This window comes from Anomaloglossus baeobatrachus, chromosome 11 (assembly GCF_048569485.1).
Source record: "Anomaloglossus baeobatrachus isolate aAnoBae1 chromosome 11, aAnoBae1.hap1, whole genome shotgun sequence".
NCBI classification, from domain to species: Eukaryota; Metazoa; Chordata; class Amphibia; order Anura; family Aromobatidae; genus Anomaloglossus; species Anomaloglossus baeobatrachus.
This window is the reverse complement of record NC_134363.1, coordinates 48,894,211-48,919,758: the sequence shown is the minus strand read 5'-3', so window position 1 is coordinate 48,919,758 and position 25,548 is coordinate 48,894,211. Positions and strand designations below refer to the sequence as shown.

Below are 25,548 nucleotides of genomic sequence, written 5' to 3'. Positions count from 1 at the left end.
GTGATCCGGTTCTCTGTATTGACTTGTGTTAATGTTTTTAAGACACAAACACAAATGAATCCCCGTACCTCTGTACGCGCCGCACTTCCAGGTTCAGTGGAGCCTGTCTGCTCCCTGACCTTGCGTGCAGCGACGCGCTGAAGCTGCAGAGGTCACAGCAGTGTGGTGAGGTTGCTCATCCTGCTGCCGCCTGCCAGCGTCCGTCAGTGTGCCTGCATAGTGCCGCGGAGGAGGACGGAAGACAGAGGAAAGGCCGCCGGTGCTTGGAGCAGGTAAGCGCTCAGTGAGCTGAAGATGCAGGGAGACAAGAATCTGCAGGGGAGAGGAGCCGCATAAGATGGAAACTATATGGGAAAAGGAGCTATATGGGATGAGATCTGCTGGGGAAAGAGGCCATTCTGGGATCTGCAGGGAAAAGAAGCCATGATGGGATCTGCAGGGGAAAGAAGCCATGATGGATCTGCAGGGGAAAGAGGCCATAATGGGATGGGATCTGCAGGGGAAAGAGGCCATAATGGGATGGGATCTGCAGGGGAAAGAGGCCATGATGGGATCTGCAGGGGAAAGAAGCCATGATGGGATCTGCAGGGGAAATAAGCCATGATGGGATCTGCAGGGGAAAGAAGCCATGATGGGATCTGCAGGGGAAAGAAGCCATGATGGGATCTGCAGGGGAAAGAAGCTATGATGGGATCTGCAGGGGAAAGAAGCCATGATGGATCTGCAGGGGAAAGAGGCCATAATGGGATGGGATCTGCAGGGGAAAGAGGCCATAATGGGATGGGATCTGCAGGGGAAAGAGGCCATGATGGGATCTGCAGGGGAAAGTAGCCATGATGGGATCTGCAGGGGAAATAAGCCATGATGGGATCTGCAGGGGAAAGAAGCCATGATGGGATCTGCAGGGGAAAGAAGCCATGATGGGATCTGCAGGGGAAAGAAGCTATGATGGGATCTGCAGGGGAAAGAAGCCATGATGGGATCTGCAGGGGAAAGAAGCCATGATGGGATCTGCAGGGGAAAGAAGCCATGATGGGATCTGCAGGGGAAAGAAGCCATGATGGGATCTGCAGGGGAAAGAAGCCATGATGGGATCTGCAGGGGAAAGAAGCCATGATGGGATCTGCAGGGGAAAGAAGCCATGATGGGATCTGCAGGGGAAAGAGGCCATGATGGGATCTGCAGGGGAAAGAGGCCATAATGAGATGGGATCTGCTGGGGAAAGAGGCCATAATGAGATGGGATCTGCTGGGGAAAGAGGCCATAATGGATGGGATCTGCAGGGGAAAGAGGCCATGATGGGATCTGCAGGGGGGGAAAGAAGCCATGATGGGATCTGCAGGGGAAAGAGGTCATAATGGGATGGGATCTGCAGGGGAAAGAGGCCATAATAGGATGGGATCTGCAGGGGAAAGAGGCCATGATGGGATCTGCAAGGGAAAGAAGCCATGATGGGATCTGCAGGGGAAAGAGGTCATAATGGGATAGGATCTGCAGGGGAAAGAGGCCATAATGAGATGGGATCTGCAGGGGAAAGAGGCCATGATGGGATCTGCAGTGGGAAGAAGCCATGATGGGATCTGCAGGGGAAAGAAGCCATGATGGGATCTGCAGGGGAAAAAGGCCATAATGAGATGGGATCTGCTGGGGAAAGAGGCCATGATGGGATCTGCAGTGGGAAGAAGCCATGATGGGATCTGCAGGGGAAAGAAGCCATGATGGGATCTGCAGGGGAAACAGGCCATAATGGGATGGGATCTGCAGGGGAAAGAGGCCATAATGGGATGGGATCTGCAGGGGAAAGAGGCCATAATGGGATGGGATCTGCAGGGGAAAGAGGCCATAATGGAATGGGATCTGCAGGGGAAAGAGGCCATAATGGAATGGTATCTGCAGGGGAAAGAGGCCATAATGGGATGGGATCTGCAGGGGAAAGAGGCCATAATGGAATGGTATCTGCAGGGGAAAGAGGCTATAATGGAATGGGATCTGCAGGGGAAAGAGGCCATGATGGGATCTGCAGGGTAAAGAAGCCATGATGGGATCTACAGGGGAAAGAGGCCACATGGGATGGGCTCTGCAGGTGAAAGAGGCCATCATGGGATGGGATGTGCACAGGAAAAGCAGACACATGGGATGGGATCTGTATGGGGAAGGTCGTCCATTCCAATTTTAGCAGGGCTCCTTTAGTAGTGATTTTTAAAAATTGTAGAAAAACTGTTTAATACAATATTACTGGAGCAACTGATACTGGACAGGAGAGTGACGGTAGAGGAGGGGAAGAAGGGGAAAGAGATTTTACTTTAAATTATTTGTATTATTTTGGTTGAGGAAAGTGCGTGAAAATGGGTGTGGCTTACAAAACGGGCGTGGTTACAGAATGGGTGTGGTTTTCAAATGGGCGGGGTTTATAGGGAACCTGCTGTTAACAATTTGAATCCCACCCCTGGGTACACCCCTACTTGGTGTACATGCTCAACCTCTGCTCAATTCAGATGTGGTTCAGCAAAATCCTGTTCTCTGGATTGGGTAGGGTCCCAATGTTAGCACCCCTCAGTGTTCAGTATGTTATCCTCATGTGTGGTATGGAGATACTGATGACTTCTACTTGGGGCTGGTCATCAATATGAGATCAGTAGGGGTCAGATGCCCGGTTCCCTCACCTATTAGTCGATACCTAGCAGCAGAAAGTGCAAAGTGTATGGAGCTGAAACACCACTACTCTATACAGTGTGTAGTGGCCATTCCTAGGTACTGAGACTCCGCTCCCATTAACTTGGGATTAACTGGGATCTGCAATACTGGAGACCGGCCATTGAGTTTCGTGTTCCATAGCACCAAGGTATGACCCAATTCTGAAGACCGGCCATTACAAAGTGTACGGTGCTGTCATCTTCCATAGCCCCATGGTATGATCCAATTCTGAAGACCGGCCATTACACAGTCTGTGGAGTTGTGGTGTTCCATGGCACCATGGTATGATCCAAAACTCAAGACTAACTAATACACAGTGTGTGGAGTTGTGGTGTTCCATGGGACCACGATATGACCCAATACTCAAGACCGACCATTACACAGTGTGTGGAGCTGTGGTGTTCTATGGCACCATTGTATGACCCAATACTCAAGACCGACCATTACACAGTGTGTGACACTGTCATGTTCCATGGCACAGTGGTATGATCCAATACTCAAGACCGACCATTACACAGTGTGTGACACTGTCATGTTCCATGGCACAGTGGTATGATCCAATACTCAAGACCAGCCATTACAGTGTGTGTGTCACACTAGGTATGGGGAAATACAGAGTGATTAGCAAAAAGAGAGGGGTACGAAGAGAGAAACTTTGTGTCTAGGGGAGGGGAGGAGATGGTGACCCCTGAAAAGCCCTTCGGCTGGCCTCTGGCTCCCCTGACGTCACTAGATAGGTTCCGCACCTATGTACCAAGCAGGACACCTAGCCCTGGCTGACCCTGAACTGGGCCCTAGGCAATGAACAAGCGAGATGAGCGCTAGTCAACCCCACAAAGCCCTCTCAGTCATATAGGAGTGGCCGGCGCTGCTTCAGTCACTGCTCAGTGCATAGTGACCAGCATATGTAACTGCGTCCCCAGCACTGACGAACAACCGGCTCAGCAGTTCAGAGGCAGCTGTTAGTCAGTGCTGGAGGAGCGGTTACAGATGCCGCTCACTGTGTACTGAGCAGTGACTGAAACTGTGTAAGTCCCGCCTCTATGACTGAAAGCCTGATGCTGCCAGGAGGAATAAAGTTCATGTTCTCCCTGCAGCTAGTTTCTGAGCGTAGTGGCAGCATGGCATCAGAACGGTGATAACCTGCAGATTAACTCCATATCTGCAGGATAATACCATTTTTTGCACATAACAAGCTTCCTTTAATATTAACAGAAGGCCCCGGGTGTATATAATCCCATGGCTTGGATATGTTGTGTTTCAATACTTTTGTTCTCTTGGGATAAAACTCAATTTACCAATCCAAGAATGCATGTGTTTTGGGGATAGCAGTGTTAGTGCTACTCTCCATCTAAAAAGTAAGGGCTAAGAATGTATTTTGGATAGTTATGGGAAAAGGACCTGACCCCTGTCTGTCAGCCACTGTGGATGGTGCGGTGGCTAAGCATGTGCCATAAGAGTGATCTGTGCCTGCGCAGCCACCTCTCCAATCACAGCGCCACAAAAGAGTTCAGGGATCCCCATTGTAGGTGTCACGATTGCTCCGCTCAGTGCATCTAGGAAGCAATGAATGGCTGTTTGCTGTACTATAGAATCAGGACGAGCTGGGCTCTGTTTGGTGAGTGACAGCTCAGTTGTCCAATTTGGTACTGAGGAGTGCTGAGCTATCGGTAAATTGAGTGACAGCTCAGTCATCCAATTTGGTACTGGAGTGTGCTGAGCTGTTATTGTGTTGAGTGACAGCTCAGTCATCCAATCTGGTTCTGGGAGGTGCTGGGTTATTTAGGTGCTCCCTGTTCCCGGTGACTGCCCAGCTACTTAGCTTTGCAGCTTCTTCCAGAACTCTGCCAGTCATAGCACTCTATTCAGTGGTGCTTGTGGCCTGTATTCCCGTGTTCTGATTGATCAATAGCTGCCTGACCTTGGACCTCATTCTGACCATCCATTTGTATAGCCCCTTTGCTCTTATCCACCACCCTCCAGGTATTTTGACACCGGACCTTAACCGGACTACGCCTCTGTTTATCCCCTTGGTCCTTGACGACCTCTCCTGGTATCTGACACCAGAACACTTAACAACCGTGCACACGATTGGTCATTAGTGACTATCGTCACGCTAGGGTTGGAACATGCGAGTCCAGACTCTTGACGGTAAAGATGGGAAACCCCTTTAAGTATTTCTTTTTAATAAACAATATCTTCTTGTTTTAATACATGTAATTTCATGCCAATTATGCAACAACCCTGACTTGTAATCCAGGCATAGAAGACTGAATAAGAAAGCCATTTGGCCCCCTGACCGCTCGCCCCCGCTGTGTGCTCTGATTAGGCAGCATGTAAGTATAGATACCTTGCTGAGAGCGGCCACTCGCTGAGCCAGCTGAGCCTCAATCTCCGGTAAGGTCTCCGCCTTCTGAAGGGTCTGTTGCAGCTTCTGCTTGGCGTCTTCCAGCCACTCCTGAAGCTGACGGTTCTTCTCTTCACTCTGCAAAGAGACTAAACAAGTCAGCAATAAAACAAAAAGTGAATGGTCAATAGCAAGGAGGACAAGGATAAGGGAGCGCCAGCCCCATAAATCGAGACTGCTTGGAAGAGACCCTATGTCATCATTTCTAATCCACCATCACTAATTTCCCTTTTAGTGAGCAGGCAGATCAATAGCATAGTACAGACTCATAATGTAAAGGTCAGAATCTCTGGGCAATGACCTGGAACCCTGTATATAATCTAAGGTCGCGGTCCAAGGCAGCCATTATAACGTCCACTGACCATCTACATCAGCAGCGGGACATCTACGGCCTTCCAAACTACATCCCCCCATAATGGTACCTTGCAGCTAAAGAACGAGAATAATAGAGATGACGGCGCACCAAAGGGTTTGGCCGGCACTCTAATGTGTATGGGAACGTTAGCTGACTGGTGGGAGGGGGAGGTCAATCAGGCATTCCAGACCACCAAGATTTTAGACTTGACAATTGTATTGCTCTTCTGGAGACAAGCTCCCGACCAACATGGCAACCAGAGCCACTCACATAAAAAACACAAGAGCGCTCGGCCAAACAAGATAAGCCGAAGGCCAACGTGACAGTCGGTGGCTTTCTTATATAGATCAGAGGAGCACTTGGCAGAGCAGGTGATCTTGTATATGGGATAGGGCTAAATGGCTGTTGGTCAGAACATCATTCAGCCGTCAGCCTTCTAATCTGTATGGCCATCGTAAGACTCAACAAACTAAAGGATTGGCCATTAGAATGTCAACTACCCGATATTTCTCTCTCCGACAGACAATGTTGAGAGGCTCCCATATGTATCAGATGGTCAACTTTCAACTAATGTGTATGGGAGAATTTAAAGAGGCTGTCCATTACTTTTACATTGATGTTGTATCCTTAGAATAGGTCATCAATGTCTGATCAGCCGGGATCCGACACCCTGCACCACCTCCGATTAGCTGTTTTCGATACCGACAACAGAAAATGCTCAGTTCCGGAGCTGCTCCATCTTCTGATAGTGGCCGTGGCTGGGTACAGCAGATATGCCTACCAATGTAATGAATAGGAGGATGGGCAGTACCCAGCTGCGGCCACTATAAGAAGATGGAGGAGCTCCAGGACTGAGCATTTCCGGCTGCCTGCTGCTGGGACCGAGAGCAGCTGATTGGCGGGGGTGACAGGTGTCGGACTCCGGCTGATTAGACATTGATGACCTATCCTAAGAATAGGCCATCAATGTAATAGTAGGGGACAACTTTTTTAAGCTAGTCATACACATTAGATGTATATTGTACAAAGTTGTTGGCTATCTAATGTCTATAAGGACCTCCCAATAGCAACTGTTGAGGAAGATAAGGATCACAATGTTAAATAATCGATCTCTTTGTTTCTGGGAAGATAAGCTACTCAAGTAGCTATGCTTTTTACTGAGAACACATGCATACTCAGCCAACCTGAGCGTGCATATATATATGGGTGGATTAGGAGAGAACATTGTCAGCCAGCCGGAGAAGGCTATATGGTCTGCCTCATGTGACCTCACTGCAGTTTAGACTCCCCCAGGTTACCATTAATTAATTGAAGCCTGTCTATAATTGGCTCAGACTACCTAATGATATCAATGGGCACCATGTAATACTACATGTCCCCTCTGATGGCGCTGACTGAGAACTGAACACTTTCTACCAAATTCCGGTTTAGATTACATCTGACCACTGGGGGTCTAAATAATTAACCTGTGCCCATATTAGTTTAGAGGGCTCCTTCTATGAAAAAAATGACCGCCCAACTGTCGTGGGTCAGTGATTTGACCAATCGTAGAAGTTTATTATGAAAACCATAATTTCCACCAAACTTTACCTGTCTATAGAGGGAGTCTTTACTGGCAAGTTCATTTTCCAACTTGTCATTGACATCATGGAGTGACGTGGCCTCTCTTTGCGCACTCAGGTAGCGCTTCTCTAATGTGGTGATCCGTTCTTCCATATCTTCCCTTTGCGCCAGAGCCTGAAAACAGAAAACACCGCTCAATAAAAAGAACCAAAAAACATTTGTGTGTAGACAGATGTAACATGGAATCCATTACTGGTATGAAGAAATGCAAAAGCATGGAGACACCAAAGTAGGACCTTCCTCTACTTACCTCTTTGAGGTCACGCTGCAGTTTGGCGCTGACCTCTTCGGATTTGATAAGATCTTTTTGTGCAGTGTTTAACTCTTCTTCCAGTTCGGCCATTTGGCGGCACATCATGGTCAAGCGTTCCTTCAGCTGGCACAGCTCTAACCTTTGCTTCTCCAACATCTCCTCCAGCTCCGTTTCCCGCCCTCCTCGGAGCTCGTGGTGAGTGGAGCCATTCAAGATGGTCTGAAATCATAATAACACAAGTGATCGAATATGTTGCTTACATGGGGTTGACCTACTGCTGTGAGATACAGATAAAGGTATAGTAGCCAGAGAGGTTCTACCTGCACTAGGCACGGTGCAGAACATCAAGGCAATGAGCCTCTTGGACCTATTCAAACAGATAGGTGAATGCTTCAGAAGGAAGCTTCTAGTGACCACATCTATATGGAGTTATCCTAATGCAGCTATAACAGCTTCTACTCTTATGGGAAGACTTTCTACAACATTTTGCAGGGATCTGTGGGAATTTCTGTCATTCATCCAAAACAGCAATTGTGTGGCCAAACCCTGATGTTGGGTAGAGGCCAAGCTTACAATCTCATTCTAGTTCATCACAAAGGTGTTAGATGGGTCTGAGGTCCATACTCTATGTGGTCAATCATGTTCTTCCACCAAACTACCCCTGCCATGTGTTTATGGAGCTTGTGCACTGGACACAGTCATAGAGAACAGAAAAGGGTCTTTCCCAAACTTTTCCCACAAAGCTGGAAGCCACAATTGTCCCCAATGTCTTGATATTCTGAAGAATTAAGACTTCTCTTCACTGGCACTAAGGAGCCGAGGCTGAACCCGGAAAAACAGCCGCATAGCACTATTCTCTTCCACCAAACTGTGCAGCTAGTAGCAGCTAGTACAGTGCAGTCAGGGGGTAACGTTCTCCTGACATTCACCAAACCCAGACTCGTCCATCAGATGCAGATAGAGCAGTGTGATCCATTACTCCAAAGAACACGTCTCCTCCAAAGTACAGTGGTGGCAGCTTTACACCACTCCATCCGATGCTCAGCATTCTGCTTGGTGATGTACAGCTCAGCATTGTGCTTGGTGATGTACAGCTCAGCATTGTGCTTGGTGATGTATGGCTCGGCATTGTGCTTGGTGATGTACAGCTCAGCATTGTGCTTGGTGATGTACAGCTCAGCATTGTGCTTGGTGATGTTGGCTCAGCATTGTGCTTGGTGATGTACGGCTCAGCATTGTGCTTGGTGATGTATGGCTCAGCATTGTGCTTGGTGATGTATGGCTCGGCATTGTGCTTGGTGATGTACGGCTCAGCATTGTGCTTGGTGATGTACGGCTCAGCATTGTGCTTGGTGATGCATGGCTCGGTATTGTGCTTGGTGGTGTATGGCTCAGCATTGTGCTTGGTGATGTATGGCTTGGCATTGTGCTTGGTAATGTACAGCTCGGCATTGTGCTTGGTGATGTATGGCTCAGCATTGTGCTTGGTGATGTACGGCTCAGCATTGTGCTTGGTGATGTATGGCTCAGCATTGTGCTTGGTGATGTATGGCTTGGCATTGTGCTTGGTGATGTATGGCTTGGCATTGTGCTTGGTGATGTACGGCTCAGCATTGTGCTTGGTGATATATGGCTCAGCATTGTGCTTGGTGATGCATGGCTCGGTATTGTGCTTGGTGGTGTATGGCTCAGCATTGTGCTTGGTGATGTATGGCTCGGCATTGTACTTGGTGATGTACGGCTTGGCATTGTGCTTGGTGATGTATGGCTCGGCATTGTGCTTGGTGATGTACAGCTCGGCATTGTGCTTGGTGATGTACGGCTCAGCATTGTGCTTGGTGATGAACTGCTCAGCATTGTGCTTGGTGATGTACAGCTCGGCATTGTGCTTGGTGATGTATGGCTCGGCATTGTGCTTGTTGATGTATGGCTCGGCATTGTGCTTGGTGATGTATGGCTCGGCATTGTGCTTGGTGATGTATGGCTCGGCATTGTGCTTGGTGATGTATGGCTCAGCATTGTGCTTGGTGATGTACGGCTCGGCATTGTGCTTGGTGATGTACGGCTCAGCATTGTGCTTGGTGATGTACGGCTTGGTATTGTGCTTGGTGATGTACGGCTCGGCATTGTGCTTGGTGATGTATGGCTCAGCATTGTGCTTGTTGATGTACGGCTCGGCATTGTTCTTGGTGATGTACGGCTCGGCATTGTGCTTGGTGACGTATGACTCGGCATTGTACTTGGTGACGTATGGCTCGGCATTGTGCTTGGTGACGTATGGCTCGCCATTGTGCTTGGTGAAGTACGGATGCAGTTGCTCGGCCATGAAGCTCCCGGTGAGAGTAGTGTTTGTGCTGTTGTAACCAGAGGTCTGGACTCTGGGGTCAGCAGAGTGGTGGTGACTTTTCTGCCCTCTGCTCCTCAGCACTCAGGCCCCCCGAGCTGTAATGTTATGTTGTCACTGCGGTTACTTCCACTTTTCAATAAATCAGTCGAAGGTGGTGGGGAAGATTTAGGAGGAAAGAAATGTCATGAAAGGACGTGTTATCTCGGTGACTCCTATCACAGGACGCGCTGGTATCAGTGAGCTCTGTACCACCAGCCGATCTGTCACATGTTAGTAAAGGCAGACAGCACGGCAGGGGGCCGGAGGTTATACACCAGGGGGGTGGAAGGCCAGATATTACACACCAGGGAGGCTAGGGGCAGGAGGTTATAAACCAGGGGGGTGGAAGGCCAGATATTACACACCAGGGAGGCTAGGGGCAGGAGGTTATAGACCAGGGGGGTGGAAGGCCAGATATTACACACCAGGGAGGCTAGGGGCAGGAGGTTATAGACCAGGGGGGTGGAAGGCCAGATATTACACACCAGGGAGGCTAGGGGCAGGAGGTTATAAACCAGGGGGGTGGAAGGCCAGATATTACACACCAGGGAGGCTAGGGGCAGGAGGTTATAAACCAGGGGGGTGGAAGGCCAGATATTACACACCAGGGAGGCTAGGGGCAGGAGGTTATAGACCAGGGGGGTGGAAGGCCAGATATTACACACCAGGGAGGCTAGGGGCAGGAGGTTATAAACCAGGGGGGTGGAAGGCCAGATATTACACACCAGGGAGGCTAGGGGCAGGAGGTTATAGACCAGGGGGGTGGAAGGCCAGATATTATACACTATGGAGACTAGGGGCAGGAGGTTATGGACCAGAAGCCAGATGTTTTACACTAGTATTCGAGGAGCCGGATGTTATACACCAATGGGCCGGATGTTATACACTGGGGGCGAGAGGCCGGATGTTATACACTGGGGGCGAGAGGCCGGATGTTATACACCACAGGAGTAGGGCTGGATGTTATACACTGGGGGCGAAGGGCCGGATGTTATACACCACAGGAGTAGGGCTGGATGTTATACACTGGGGGCGAAGGGCCGGATGTTATACACCACAGGAGTAGGGCTGGATGTTATACACTGGGGGCGAAGGGCCGGATGTTGTACAGCAGAGGGTGAGGGGAAGGATGCTGTACACCAGAGGGCAAAGGGCCGTATGTTATACACTGGCAGGTGAGGGGCCAGATGTTATACACCGAGGGCGAAGGGCCGTATGTTATACACTGGCAGGTGAGGGGCCGGATGTTATACACCGAGGGCGAAGGGCCGTATGTTATACACTGGCAGATGAGGGGTCGGATGTTATACACCGAGGGCGAAGGGCCGTATGTTATACACTGGCAGGTGAGGGGCCGGATGTTATACACCTTGGGCGAAGGGCCGTATGTTATACACTGGCAGGTGAGGGGCCGGATGTTATACACCGAGGGCGAAGGGCCGTATGTTATACACTGGCAGGTGAGGGGCCGGATGTTATACACCTTGGGCGAAGGGCCGTATGTTATACACTGGCAGGTGAGGGGCCGGATGTTATACACCGAGGGCGAAGGGCCGTATGTTATACACTGGCAGGTGAGGGGCCAGATGTTATACACCGAGGGCGAAGGGCCGTATGTTATACACTGGCAGGTGAGGGGCCGGATGTTATGCACTTGGGGGTGAGCGGCTGAATGTTATACACCAGTGGGTAAAGGGCGGAATGTTATACATCGGGGGGGCAATGAGGTAGATGTTATACACCGGTGGGCAAAGGGCCAGATGTCATAAGCCGGGGGGTGGGGCAAAGGGTCGGATGTCATAGACCAGAAGCAAAGAGCCGAATATTATACACCGGGGGTAAAGGGCCGGATGTTATACACCGGGGGTAAAGGGCCAGATGTTATATCCCGGGGCGAAGGGACCTGAATTCAATGATTACAATACTCTTCTCCATACATTATATGAAGACCACTTTTTCTTCCTCCATCATCTGTGTGTACTTATAGATAAACGTGTACTAGGAAATGACTCCATTCCCCTTTTATCCTGATATCATGCTGCAAATTTCCATTTCTCTCATAAAAAAAAAAAAAATGACTATGGAATCCTTACAGAGCTCTGCAAGTCTCCATCTTTACCGCCGTCATCGATTCCGGACCTCCTCCTTGCAAGCTGTTCTCGTAGTGAAAGAGACTGGAAGAAGAAGAGGCCAGGCGGCAGACATTATATCTCCTACATCGAGATACTGTGACGATGACTAAGAACAAGCTGAGGATGCTCTCACCTCCTGACTGGACATTTCCAGCTCTTCCTCCAGCACCGCCACCCTTTCAAGGGCCACACGGAGGCGCTCTCGGACCTATTGCATTGAAAAAAAAAAACCGAAGTTGACAAATATATACCGGGGTTACGTATTGAAAATAACGACCAGATATCAGTTAGAATCTGATTAGTTTGCACATTGATCCTTTGTGCTTTGCCCATTTGACGCAACTAACTAGGTTCCTTCACCAATAGCTTATCAATTCTTTGTAAGTCACTTCCACTGGGAATAAGGCCATAGAATCCACTCATTAAGCCTTATGAATATTCACTGCTTCCCCTGCCCACCCTCTGTGATTGGTTGCAGTCAGACTGCCGGCGTCTGTCATTGGCTGCCCTCACACTAGCTGTCTGGCTCTCGAAGTGAAGTGTAAAAATAAATAAATTATTGGAAAAAATGGCATACAGTCCCCCATATTTTGATACCCAGCGACGATTAAGCAGACAGCTGGAGCCCTATATAAAAATACAAGGGAACCATGATGCTTTTTTAAAATTATTTAAATGATTTTAAAAAAATGACGTAGGCCCCTCACCTCAATTTTGATACCCAGCCAAGATAAAGCAGACAGCTGGGGGCTGGTATACTCAGGCCGTGAAGGCTCATTGTTATCGTGCCCTCGTATTTTGATACATAGTCAAGATAATGCACACAACTGGGAGCTGCAGCCTCCAGCTGTCTGCTTTATCTGTGTCGGGACGCAGACAGCTAATGTGAGGGCTACCAATTCACAGTCACCTGCATGCCGGCAGGCTGATTGCAACCAAGCACAGATGCTGTCACAGAGGGTGGGCGTGGGTAGCAGTGAATTTGCATGAGATTTAATGACCGAACCAGGAAGCAGTGTAAAAGCTTCAGGGAGACTCAGTAAGTATAATGGTCCTGTTTTAATCCCCATTTTGTTTCACTTTTCCTTTTTCTTTCTATTTGTAACTGGGTGGCAGAACCCGAACAGTAACATGGACTTCCCTGAGAAGTTCGTGTTGAGGGTCCATGAACGGACACTAGGTGTCGCGTTTATCCTTCACTACTAGTGAGCAGTGGAGTAACTAGAGTCCAATGGGCCCGATGCAAAATTTGGACCTGTCCCCCCCCCCCTCGGCATGTTGGTCAGATGTATGGGCCCTTGCAGCGTCCTAAATCCTCTAAAGGCTTAAGAGCTCCACCCCCTTTAGTAATATCCCCAATCCTGGTATATATGTACTCCATCCTGGTATAAATGTTCCCCAACCTGATATATGTCCCTTACCCTGGTATATATATATTCCCCCATCCTGGTTTATATTTTCCACTTCCTGGTATATAAGTTTCCATCCTGGTATATATGTCTCCCATCCTGGTATATATCCTTATTCTGGTCCCATCTCGGTATATATATATATATATATATATATATATATATATATATATATATATATATCTCCATCTTGGTATATATGTCTCCATCCTGGTCCCCTAAGTGACATATATGTCCTGATCCTGTTATAAATGTTCCCCATCCTGAGCCCTTCCTGGTATATATGTCCACATTCTGGGCCCCTCCTGGTATATATGTTCCCATCCTGGGCCCCTCCTGGTAAATATATCCCCATCCTGGGCCCCTTCATGGCATATATGTTCCCATCCTGGGTCCTGGACTCCTTTTTGGTGTATATAAAGTCCCCTTCCTCTGCTCCCAAGTCGAGCGGCGTTCTCTTTCGTAGCCAGCGCAGTGCCCAGCAGTTGACCAGCATTCTTGCTATGATGACGCATGATGTCACTGCCATGCACCCCCAGGCACACCGGCATCTGCTACCAGCCTCTGTTTGGCTGTTAGCATGTATTGCAGTGCAGGGACCTGACAAAGCAGAGGATGCACATCCAGCTGAAGTAAGTGCTGGGGTTGGTGGACCCCCTTCACCTCTCGGCCCGGTGGTGGTCGGGACCTCTGCATTACGCCCCTGGTAGTGAGAGCTATTTCTATACCTGACAATCTGAGCCAATATTCATGACAATGAGGTCTTATGTTTGACTAGTGGGAACCTGTGCTATGAGCGGCTCCGAGCTGTTGCCAGATACATATGAATTGGCAGGCTGTATAACTTAAGGGGGTAAAATATTGATGAAGTTCCTTAGTCCCCATGCATCTAGGTGCTTGGATCACGGCAGGCAGTATACAACAAAGGATGTTGTGTACTCATCCTACTCGGAGCATAAACTAATCCCTTTTTTTGCCAAGCTAAACGCAATATATTCCATTGCGGAACTGGAAAGACTCGTCCCTGTAGGATAAAAGTGCGAGTCCAGTACATTTTTCACAATGATTTAAAACAAGCAAGCACAACCTGACAAAAACCTAGAATCGCGTGGCAATTTCAAAAACTCCATAACTCACGAACTGGCCGAGGGTCTCCTGACCTGAACCAAACCCTCCATAGCTTCCCCAGGCATGAACAATTGATTGTCAGAGGTTAAAGAGAGCCTTATCAAAGAATTTTTTAAAAGTTAAGGGGGCTTTACACGCTGCGACATTGCTACCGATATATCCTCGGGGTCACGTCGTTAGTGACGCACATCCGGCGCCGGTAGCGACATCGCAACGTGTAACACTAATGAGCGACAATCAACGATCGCAAAATCGTTCCAAAACGGTGATCATTGACACATCGTTCATTTCCTTAAGGCCAATTTACACGCTGCGATCTCGCTAGTGAGATCGCTAGCGTGCGTACCGGCCCCCATAGTTTGTGCGTCACGGGCAAATCACTGCCCGTGGCGCACAAAATCGCACGGACCAGTCACACTACTTACCTGCCTAGTGACGTCACTGTGACCGGCGAACTGCCTCCTTTCTAAGGGGGCGGTTCGTTCGGCGTCACAGTAACGTCACTAAGCGGCCACCCAATAGAAGCGGAGGGGCGGAGATGAGCAGGTCGTAACATGCCGCCCACCTCCTTCCTTCCTCATTGCGGGCGGCCGCAGGTAAGATGAGGTTCCTCGTTCCTGCGGTGTCACACATAGCGATGTGTGCTGCCGCAGGAACGACGAACTACATCGTACACGCAGCAGCAACAATAATTGGGAATAGGGGAGCATGTCAACGATTAGCGATTTTGCACGTGTTTCCGATGATTTTCGATCGCACGTAGGTGTCACACGCAACAACATCGCTAACGAGGCCGGATGTGCGTCACGAATTCTGTGACCCCGCAGTGTGTAAAGTGGCCTTAAATATCGCTGCTGCCACCGTTACGATGTTGTTCGTCGTTCCTGCGGCATCACACATCGCTATGTGTGACACCGCGGGAGCGACGAACAACTCCTTACCTGTGTCCACCGGCAATGCGGAAGGAAGGAGGTGGGCAGGATGTTACGTCCCGCTCATCTCCGACCCTCCTCTTCTATTGACCGGCCGCTTAGTGACGCCGCAGTGACGTCGCTATGACGCCGAACGCACCTTCCCCTTGAGGAAGGGATTGTACGGCGGTCACAGTGACGTCGCTGACCACGTATGTGTGTGTGACGCTGCCGTAGCGATAATGTTCGCTACAGCAGCGAGCACCAAATGTCGCACGAGCAACAGGGGCGGGAGCTATCGCGCTCGACATCGCTAGCAATCACTAATGATGTCGCAGCGTGTAAAGTACCCTTAAGCTGAGTACCACAAAGAATCGCCACTGTTTTGCTGAAAGTGGAACAGTTTTTCTTTTTCTTCTGTGTCCTTCCATTCCAAAATTATGGCCCCTGGTAGTAATGAAACAACTTTTCCTCAACAACTGGGCGTGTACCACAGAACTTCTCTGTAGGTGTTTGTCATCTGATGCCGGCCAATCAAAACATGGTTACGCCCACAGTGAAATTCTGTGGTATACGCCCAGTCGGTTGAAGGGAAAATTTACACCCTTAATACTTGAGGTCATAACTTTGGAATGGAGGGGCATAGAAGAAAAAGAAAAACTGTTTCATGATCAGTGGAGAACTGATAGTTAGAGGAGATACTCAGTATAAATTCCAAAAATCCAGTGAAAAGTGCTCTTTAAATAAATCTGGCCGACCATGATCAACTGATTACCTTATTTTCCTTTTAAGAAGCAATTGTTCGAATGTTCGTTCTACATAATCTTCTCGCATGAATCTGACACCTGAAGGTCATATATGGCAGGATTTTCCCTTTAGGCCTCATTCACACTTCAGTATTTTTGCATCAGTATAAGCCAAGCCAAGAGTGGAACTCACAGAAAAACACTATAATTGAAAGATTCACACCTTTTCTGTGTTTTTGAGATACTTCTTGTTTCGGTATACAAATACTGATGAATCACTGATGCAAAAATACTGATGTGTGAATGAGGCTTTAGGTATTGCTAGGTCGACTCTTTATATTTCGTTATGACAAAACCATGAGATATGTTACCTTTTCATCGAGAGCCTTGTGATGCTCAAAGAGGGACTTCAAAGCTTTTAACACTTCTACCTCGCTGGAGACCCCGGCAGGCGATTGTGCCTGTCTCTTCACCACAGTCATCCTTAGTGATCGCTCGTGCCGGGACACCAAGCACTCCAAGTGTTCCAACAAGAGCTAAAAATAAACGGAGAAAATTCAGAGTTCGATAAAAATTACAGCAAAGCAGAACATAATAAAAAAAACACTGCTGGAATGTTAAAGACATTAAAATGGACCTTTTAAAGGATTTTTTTTATTATTTAAACTGAGTATTTCCTCCAATTGTCACTCTTACACTGATTCTGGAACAGTTTTTATTTTTCTTCTGTGACCCTCCGTTCCAAAGTTATACCCCCCGGTAATAAGTATGTAAATTTTCCCTTAAACCAACTGGTTATGTGCCGCAGAACTTCTGTGGGTGTGGCCATGCTTTGATTGGCCAGTATCAGAGGAGGGTAAAAGGAAACGCCCACAGAAGAGTTCTTATAACTGGGGGCATAACTTTGGAACGGAGGGACGTAGAAAAAAAAGAAAAACTGTTCCGGAATCAGTGGGACAGCAGTAATTAGAGGAGTAAGTCATTTTAAATAAAAAAATACAGTGAAAGGTCCCCTTTAAGATGATGGCAGCCGGCTCTGTGCCGCAATATCTCGCAGTGGAGATTTTCTAATATCTAGTAATCATTCTTTGCCAGAAGCCTGGCGCTGCAATAACAGATTTTACCGAGTGAACAGTCTGTTCTGTACTTATTTGTACTCGAAGAAAATATAATCTCAGTAGACCAAACACTTTTTTATTAACCTCCTGCATGTCTGATATCAAAGACTAACAGCTTCACAATGCACCGAGGGATTATAGTTAATGGCTTCCTGAGGACGGCACCACGAGGGACGGCTAACAAAGACCACAATATTTAACGTGAAGCTACTTTTCCAACCCCCGCAGGTGTCGCTGCCACCCAGGTCACTGCCGTTCTTCTATCGTGAAAGAATTTGATTTCTAAGGCTATTATTTCCCTCATTTTGTGAACTCTAAATAGGCTTTTTTTTCCCCATTAGGCCGAGGCTCCATGGTGATTATATCGTGGGCAATTATCAAACAAGCATTCAACATAAATGTCCCTACGAGGGGGGTCACAGGCCTCATTGTTCAAAACAGTCTGAAAGAAATCTCCCTCCCCCCCCCGTCTTTGTTGCCCATAGCAACCAATCAGAGCTCAGCTTTCATTTCCTAAACTGTCCTGATAAAATGGAAGCTGTGCTGTGATTGGCTGTGAGGGCAACAATGAAAGGTTTTCCTTTAGATCGTCTTGATAAATTTGAGCAATCACACAATTTTTGTCAAAATTGTATCCGTTTTTTGGGGGAAAGCCCTGAAGTGTTTTTGTTAATGTTATTCTTCGAGCTTTTTATGCTCTTTTTTTTTAAAGACAATTTTCTCATATTTCTTCAGTGAAAAAAATACTATAGTTTTTTTAGGCAAAGCTCTAAAGAAATATCCAAGTGGTTTTGTAGCCACAAATCCTGAACATAATAGAAATGAATAGGAAGAGTCTTTCAAGCATTTCTTATTAGCAATTTGTCAGGGGTCTTTCGGAGTCGAGCACTATGGGGATAGCAGGAAACCACAGCTCTTAAACTGACCCTCAGGCTAGGGGGCCATATGCTATCACTAATCTCAGGGATACCCCTAACGGTGGGGATGCCTGAGTCTCCTTCCTGGCCCTGCTCCTGAGCAGCCTGACCTGATTCCCCCTCCTCTAGGGAGGCTGGAACAGTGAGATTAAATCCACAAAACAATAGACAGACAGGGGAAACCCAAACTCTGTCACACAGCATACACTCACAGAGGTATAAGACAATAAAAGATAAGGAGGAATGTGCAGTGTGTCAACAAGTAAACTCCACAACTACTACAGGCAAAAAGCAATATTTTCTAAAAAGCCTGGAACACACAGACCAACACAGTATAACCTATAGCTGGCATAGGTAGAACATTTCATCCAGCCTAAATATGTGAGGATCAGATGTGATTGGGTTCCTAACAACATGTGATCAACAGAGCCTAACAAGCAGACTAGCAGAGGTTAACTATCTCTGACTATGAGCACACAGCAGGTCGACGCTCGAGTTTGCCTGTGTTGATTAGAGACACCAGAGGAACCACTGGGTGGAGTGTCAGAATTTGCAATGTGAATAGAGCCCAACGCTGCCATGATAGTCGGCAAAGTTTGTGCAAAACTCTGTGTGACAATTAACTCATGAAGCAATGTCCATTTTGGGTTTTTTTTTGTACTTGTTGCACCAGTGTTTTTCACCTATAAACACATACAGTCTAGAGAACTGTTCACATGTCCGTTTTGGGTTGGGTTTTTTTAGAACTGAGTTTCTGCCCCAGAAAATGGAGGCACGTCTGATTTTGATCCTTGCCACAGATCAAAGTTCCCCATACTAGAAAAACACCAATGTTAAAAATTGACAAAATGACCAAACAATGAAAAAAATGGAATGCAAGTTTTTTATCACTTCTTGATGTGTCATGCTCTAAATAAAGAAGCGCAGAGGGCAGGAGATTCGTATAAATCCCATCCGCTTTTCTGGAACTGCAAGACGCTGCGTTTTTGATGAACTGAAAATACAAAGCGTCAAAAACTCACTGTTGGCGCACAGCCTAATGAGCCTATGTGGCGCCCCTGAGGCTTCAGTCGCGTCAGAGTATTGCACCCAAATTTGGGTGTAATGCTAAACCCAGTTCCTGAGGAGGTCAGTCCTGGTTTCACCACATTACACACTCAAATACACACCAGGTTGCCCTGTTCCCACTGGGGACTGGACTAGGGTCGGGTAATAAAGGGGTCGCCGACAGAGTGGCATTTACAGGATGCCCTCAACAGGGGCCCCAGTCTCACTAGCTTAGAACCATTTACTTGTTGTTTGCTGTTTAGGTACTAAGGCTTATTTTCTGATTTTTCTTGTGTGGAGTTGGATCATTCACTGCTTGGAATGTCTGTGTTCCTTGCTTCATTTTCTGCAGTATATTTTGTTTTGTCATGCTTGGTACTGATTTCAGTCCCTCCTCTATATTAGTGTTTTGCTTGGATCCCAGTAACACCAGAGTACTGATATAGTAGGGGCAGAGTCCGTGTGAACTCAATATTTTTCCATATCAGGCGTGTTGGTATTTTCTAGGGTTTTGCACGGCTGCAGACAGTGCTCTTTCCTATCCTTTCCTATATAGATAGTTTGGGCCTCATCTTTGCTGAATTTGTTTTCTTCCTGTGTATTGTATTTTCCTACATCACCTTAGCTTTATATGTGGGGGGCTATCTATATCTTTGGGGGACTGCTCTGAGGCAGATTACCTTTTCTTGTATTTCTCTCTGTAGGAATAATTAGTTCTCCGGCTGTGTCGAGGTGACCAGGTCATCGTAGGCAAGTCCTACGGCTATTTCTAGTTGTGTGTCCGTGTGAGGTCTGCAGTCCGCTAAGATTCCAACCACACTGGTGACACTCTGGGATTCCCAGTTTTTGTCCTTTTTTCTGATGCTCCTCGGTCACTGAATCACAACAACTGCAGCTCGGAGCCGCCATTACTACTCCCCTCATCATCCTCCCCGGGGCCCGCTCTACCTGTGGAGAGCGATATCATCTCCGGCTGCTTATACCATCTGTGGAGACACGTGGCTCAGTGGGTGCTCTTGTCCTCTGGCCCAGCTGCCTTTAGAAAGACAGCGTGGCTCAGGGCTCATCCCAACTGAACGCACGACCTCCTTAACCGTGGGCGGAACACTACTCAAACAACACAGGGTGAGGGAATCACAATAATTAGACTTTATTGGATCCCCAAAATATTAACGGCACATAACACATAACCAGCAAAACACTCAAATGTAACAGGCAACAGAGTCTCACCCTTCCGCTGGCTCACCAGGGATTTAGAATGTCCATGCCTCAGAAGTTCCAGGGCTAATTACTCCAATCCAGCAGCACCCCGCTTTCAACGGGCACCCACCATGACTGGAATAACGCCAGATTTAGGAAGCTGGCTGAGGTCTGCAAAGTCTGTACCAGGTGACCGAATTGTCCCAACCTGGGTTTCCTCCTTAAGTAGTCTCTGGTATGATGATATAATCCTGGCAGCTGGAGTCAAAATCCCTAGACTGTGGATATGGTCTCCAATCGGAACCGAAGTCCATAGATTGAAGCCACAAGGTATCCTGATCCTCTAGCCAGCTCCTAAGAGCTTAGACTGGATCATGCACATCCATCAACACCTGGTGACTTAAAGAAATCCCTTTTATAGCCATAACCTTCCCTTAGGATAAACTGTGCCCTTATCGGATTGGTTGTACAAGGTTGCTTCTCTTATTGGATGAATTTCAAGCTGCATGGATAATATTCATTTAAATGATGTGCATAGAAAGACTGAGGATATCTACATGAAATCTGCAAGTCACAGACTAGATAATGGCTACTAAGGTAATTTACATTAGATTAGCAATACACAACTACATTACAATGAATGCTCAGAGGGGCCTGGCAGACACAATGGTTTAGCAAACATGAGTTAGCACACAAAAGAACAATATGTCCGGCTGAATTTTAAGAAACTTTAACCCATGCAAGGCATTGGGTGTCCATGTTGTCACATTCTACCCCAGAGGACGGCGACAGCAGCGATGACTCATTCCCTGGCCGCATACCACAGGTGGCTTTTCAACAAACACCTCACAACTACCCCCAACATCCCTTCCCAGCCATCTTCTATACGCCTCGGGGCAACGGAACCGGGCTAGGCCGCTCGTGACGACGACAGTCGACGACCCGGCAACGAGTAGGTTAAATGCGATCTGCCCCGTGAGGCACTACACCTACATCACACTGTCTAAAGGCACATTAAGGCCACGTTCACATGGAATTCCCGGCCGACAAATCTAACGAGCAGGCAGCACGGTGGCTCAGTGGTCAGCACTGTTGCTTTGTTGGCGTCCTGGGTACAAATCCTACCAAGGACAACATCTTTGGTGGGTTTCCTCTTGGTGCTCCGGTTTCCACCCACACTCCAAAGGCATACTGATAGGAATTTAGATGGGGACAGTGATGATAAAGTATGTAAAGCGCTATCAAATATGATAATGCTATATAAGCAATGCATAATAACCAATGAGTTTTTGGAGGTGTTTTTGGGGTCAGACGAGCAGGTAAGAGGATGGACATATTGCTCACATTCCCCCTTGAAGATATCAGTATTGTTAAAGAGAACCTGTCACCAGGTTTTTCCCTTATGAGCTGTGCCCACCACCAGTGAGCACCTATATACAGCATTCTAGAATACTGTATATAAGAGCCTAGGCTGCTCTCTATAATGAAAAAAACACCTTTATCATACTCACCTAGGGTGTCGGTCAGGTCTAATGGGCGTCACAGCTCTAGGGTCTGGCGCTGCCTCTATCCTGTGCAGTTGCCGTCCTTCCCAGCTTCATGTGGATGACGCATCCTATGTCATCTACAAAGAGGCCTTCATTGCGCCCCTGAGCATGGGCCCTATGATCTGCCTGGCTGAGGGCAGATCATTGTATTGTAGTGCGCATGTGTGGGCGGTCTTTAACCTTTCGTCACGCCTGCACATTACAGTGCTATGCTCTGCCCTCAGCAGGGCAGATCATATTGTGCATGCGCAGGACTGCAATGGAGGCCTGTGTGTCAATGACGTAGGACGCGTCATCCGCACACAGCTGGGAAGGAGGACAGGGATTGCACAAGATGGAGGACGCATCATCCATACGGAGCTATGAATGAGGACGGCGATGGAAAGGAGAGAGGAGGCACCGGACCAAGACCAGCGACACCCATCGGACCGGACCACCCCCTAAGTGAGTATAATAAAACCTCTTTTTTAAGTTATTCAGATCAGAATGGGCACTTAAATACAGTATTCTAAAATGCAGTACACAAGGGCATATTGGTGGTGGCTGTAGGTCATAAGGAAAAATTCTGGTGACAGGTTTCCTTTAAGATGGATAATGTGAACTGTGATGTGTATGAATAATATTGAAGTATGCATTTTTCAACAATAGAGTAAGACAGAGTTAATGTTGGGACTAGTCCAGAGTGTGAGGGGCTAGAGTGAGAGAAAAGAGACGGTCAGGAGGGCAGACAGGCCCTAGCAGGCAGTAGTGACAGACCTAGGGTCTGAATAGTGAGCAGAGCTGCATTGGATGTCCCTGGTGAGATAGGAGACCAGGGTAGAAGACTGTGTGGTCCTGAATCCAAAGAAAGAGAGTGAATTAAATTGACCGAAGAACAGATTGACCAACTAGAGACGGGTCTTGGGAGAAGACAGCTACCTGTAGAGCCCCGAGTTTATAATGAATAAGGTAACGGGCCAGGACGGGACAGAGAGCCTGAGATGAAGAGAGTGCCTAGGGCGGGAATTCCAAAGTATCATGACGAGTACAGATGTTAAGGACCGGCAATATTGGCAAATTGATTCCCTAAAGGAAAGAGGACACAGAGCCCCGGGTAGAGAATAGGACTCTTACTAATCCGGACTGTAGTTCCGAGCTCGGTTGTGTTGAAGGAACAGAGATTTGTTGAGACAGAGACGAGAAAAATGCAAGGAAAGAGATTGTGTTTATAGAAGTAAGAGACTGTGATGAGAATGATCCATGTTGTAAAGGAAATGTTTGAGAAGACATGCCTCAGCTATCTACTGTACATAACAGTTACCAAGAGTTTACTTCGGAATGGTGGTCTCCTTCATTGAGCTTTCCAACAGCTGGTCCTGGCCAGCCAGAGTCAACGGCATCATACAGCCGGCAAGGGCACAACATCCCCGTAGCATGAGTCCACACCCCCAGCCAGGTCCCTCTTTTATCTAACGTGCTGGTAGAAAGGGATGACCAGCTCGCCTACAGCTACCACCCCACGCCACGTTACGAGTGTATAAAATATCAGCCGTCATCTGTGTGCCATCCATGAATCTGTGTTTTATGTGCTTATGCCTTAGCGCCTCTTATAAGATGAGGCTTTTTTAATAAAGGTTTGGTATCTGTCACGGGGTAAATGGAATCAGCCAACAACGTGGATGCAGATAGCGGGCTGGCGTGGTGGGATCAGATAAACTCTAGATCTAGTGGTGTCTGTGTAATGTAGGGTGGATCCGTGGATGTAGGGTGGATCTGATAAGTATCGGATGAGAAATCTTTTGGATTGTTCAGCCAGAGCCGGGCGTTGGCTAGTTCGGGTTCAATGGTCTTCAGCTCTGCAAGAGACAGGACAGGAGACCCTAGGCTGGCCCTAAGACTGTCACCCTGCGTTGTCACTTATCTCGAAGATAGGTTTAATGGTAAACAAGTTCAAGCCCTCAGCGTGACCCTAACTCCTGCCCGAGCCCTGCTCTTACTCCCTCTCCCCCACACCCCTGGGGTGGGCTGGAAAACACAATGACAAAACCCCACAAAACAAAACAGACAAGAGAGAACGGAAAATCGTACACACAGCACTGAAAACACATGGGAGAAACAATATGTATACTGGGGGGCAAAAGAGGAGGAAATAACGCACAACAGGGGAACGCTCACACCACGCAGAAGCGCAGCACGGATCACCATACACAAGAAGAGCACCAAGACCGGGATCGCTGGAGTAAAAACTGAAGCTATCATCGGCATTTCCTGGAAGAAGGCAGTGACTTAAATTGGTGAAGTGACAGCTACACAAGGCAATCAGCAACCTGAGCGCTTAGGTTCTACTCAGCAGTCTGCAGGAATTAACTCCTGCAGGGCTGAAGACCAGTAAAGCCGAACCAGCCGATGTCCGGCTCTGGCTGAACAATCCAAAAGATGTCTCATCCGATGCTTATCAGATCCACCCTACATTACACATACACCACTACATCTCGAGTTTATCTCATCCCACCACGCCTGCCCGCTATGTGCATCCACGTTGCTGGCTGATTCCAGTCTTGTTCTTTGATAAGTCTTCACGAAGGAAATTTCACAGTAAAAACACACGACGCTCCTTCACATCGTCTCGTTTTGCCTGTGGCACGCTGTCATCCGCATTTACTGTGACAGGCACTTCCTACGTGTCCTCGACTTTGATGCGGCACTATTCCATGGCATGAAGGCGCACCGAGAAGTGTGTTTATTTATAGCGACTTCCCAACCTAACAGAAAAGAGGGCAGCCTATATCATATGGGTCGTTAACTCTTTACACCGCCGAATGCCAATCAGGCGCTCGCTAAGTGGCGAGGATTACAACATCTTCCATTGCCCCCCAAAATAGCATCTTGCAGCTCACGTTCATAGCTGCCCCCTCCCCCCCCCCCACTCATTAATTACGAAGATAATACCGGTACCAGTTGTTACCGAGGCCAACTGCACGCTTCCTCCAGTCGTGTCGGGTTGCTGGGCTTCTTGCACAGCATGAGAGCTGACAGAATTAATGGCGTGTCCCCGCTGGTGTGATTATTTAGCCAGAAGCGGCAGCTTTGCATAATTCTGAATACCGGTAAATGTGCTGTCGATTTGCAAAGAGATCTGAAAGGTGGGAAGTGAAACCTGCTGGTCGTAGTCGCGGAACACAAAAAGAAAGGCTATGTACTAAATATACAGGACTGAGGACAATTCGAGGGTCCCACCATGATTTGGCCACATACATGTCCCGGAAAAATTGCAAAATTACCCAACCATTGACCTAAATTTCCCCAGAAGATCACATCCAACTTTGCCTAAAATTGAGGGGTAAAAATTCTGTCCAGATCTCTTGCTACACAAATTTGTTTTATAAATGCTAACCTAAGCACCTAAATGCCCTAAGTTCAGATGGTGAGACCTGAGATCAGTCCGTGCATCTAACCCCAGCATGGTGGAAATTGGATACAGATCTCCGCAATGTGGACAGGGAAGGAAGTAGGTAGAGTCAAAGGGAGGGCGGAAAAAACAGGCTGTAGGTAAGGAGGAAAGCATAGTGCGGGATAGAAGCTGTGCTGATTATATGAGCAAATCAAGACAGTCCTTACATCCAGCCTGTATTACTGGGAGAGACACTCCCGCAAAAGAAAAATCTGAAACTTGGATCACTTTGCAGACTATATTGG

General features: G+C 47.8%; 1 protein-coding gene across 3 annotated transcripts in view; it reads right to left on the bottom strand.

The window, feature by feature from the left end:
- Positions 1-25,548, bottom strand: part of PPFIA3 (PPFI scaffold protein A3) — a 159,885-nt gene that overhangs the window by 70,541 nt on the left and 63,796 nt on the right. For all 3 annotated transcript variants that reach the window (XM_075328207.1, XM_075328205.1, XM_075328206.1), the window contains exons 4-9: positions 16,416-16,580; positions 11,984-12,058; positions 11,812-11,892; positions 7,330-7,551; positions 7,047-7,193; positions 5,045-5,179 (exon numbers count right to left, since the gene is read on the bottom strand). In XM_075328207.1, the coding sequence (XP_075184322.1) occupies positions 5,045-5,179; positions 7,047-7,193; positions 7,330-7,551; positions 11,812-11,892; positions 11,984-12,058; positions 16,416-16,580 (825 nt within the window). The remainder of the gene's footprint in view (positions 1-5,044; positions 5,180-7,046; positions 7,194-7,329; positions 7,552-11,811; positions 11,893-11,983; positions 12,059-16,415; positions 16,581-25,548) is intronic.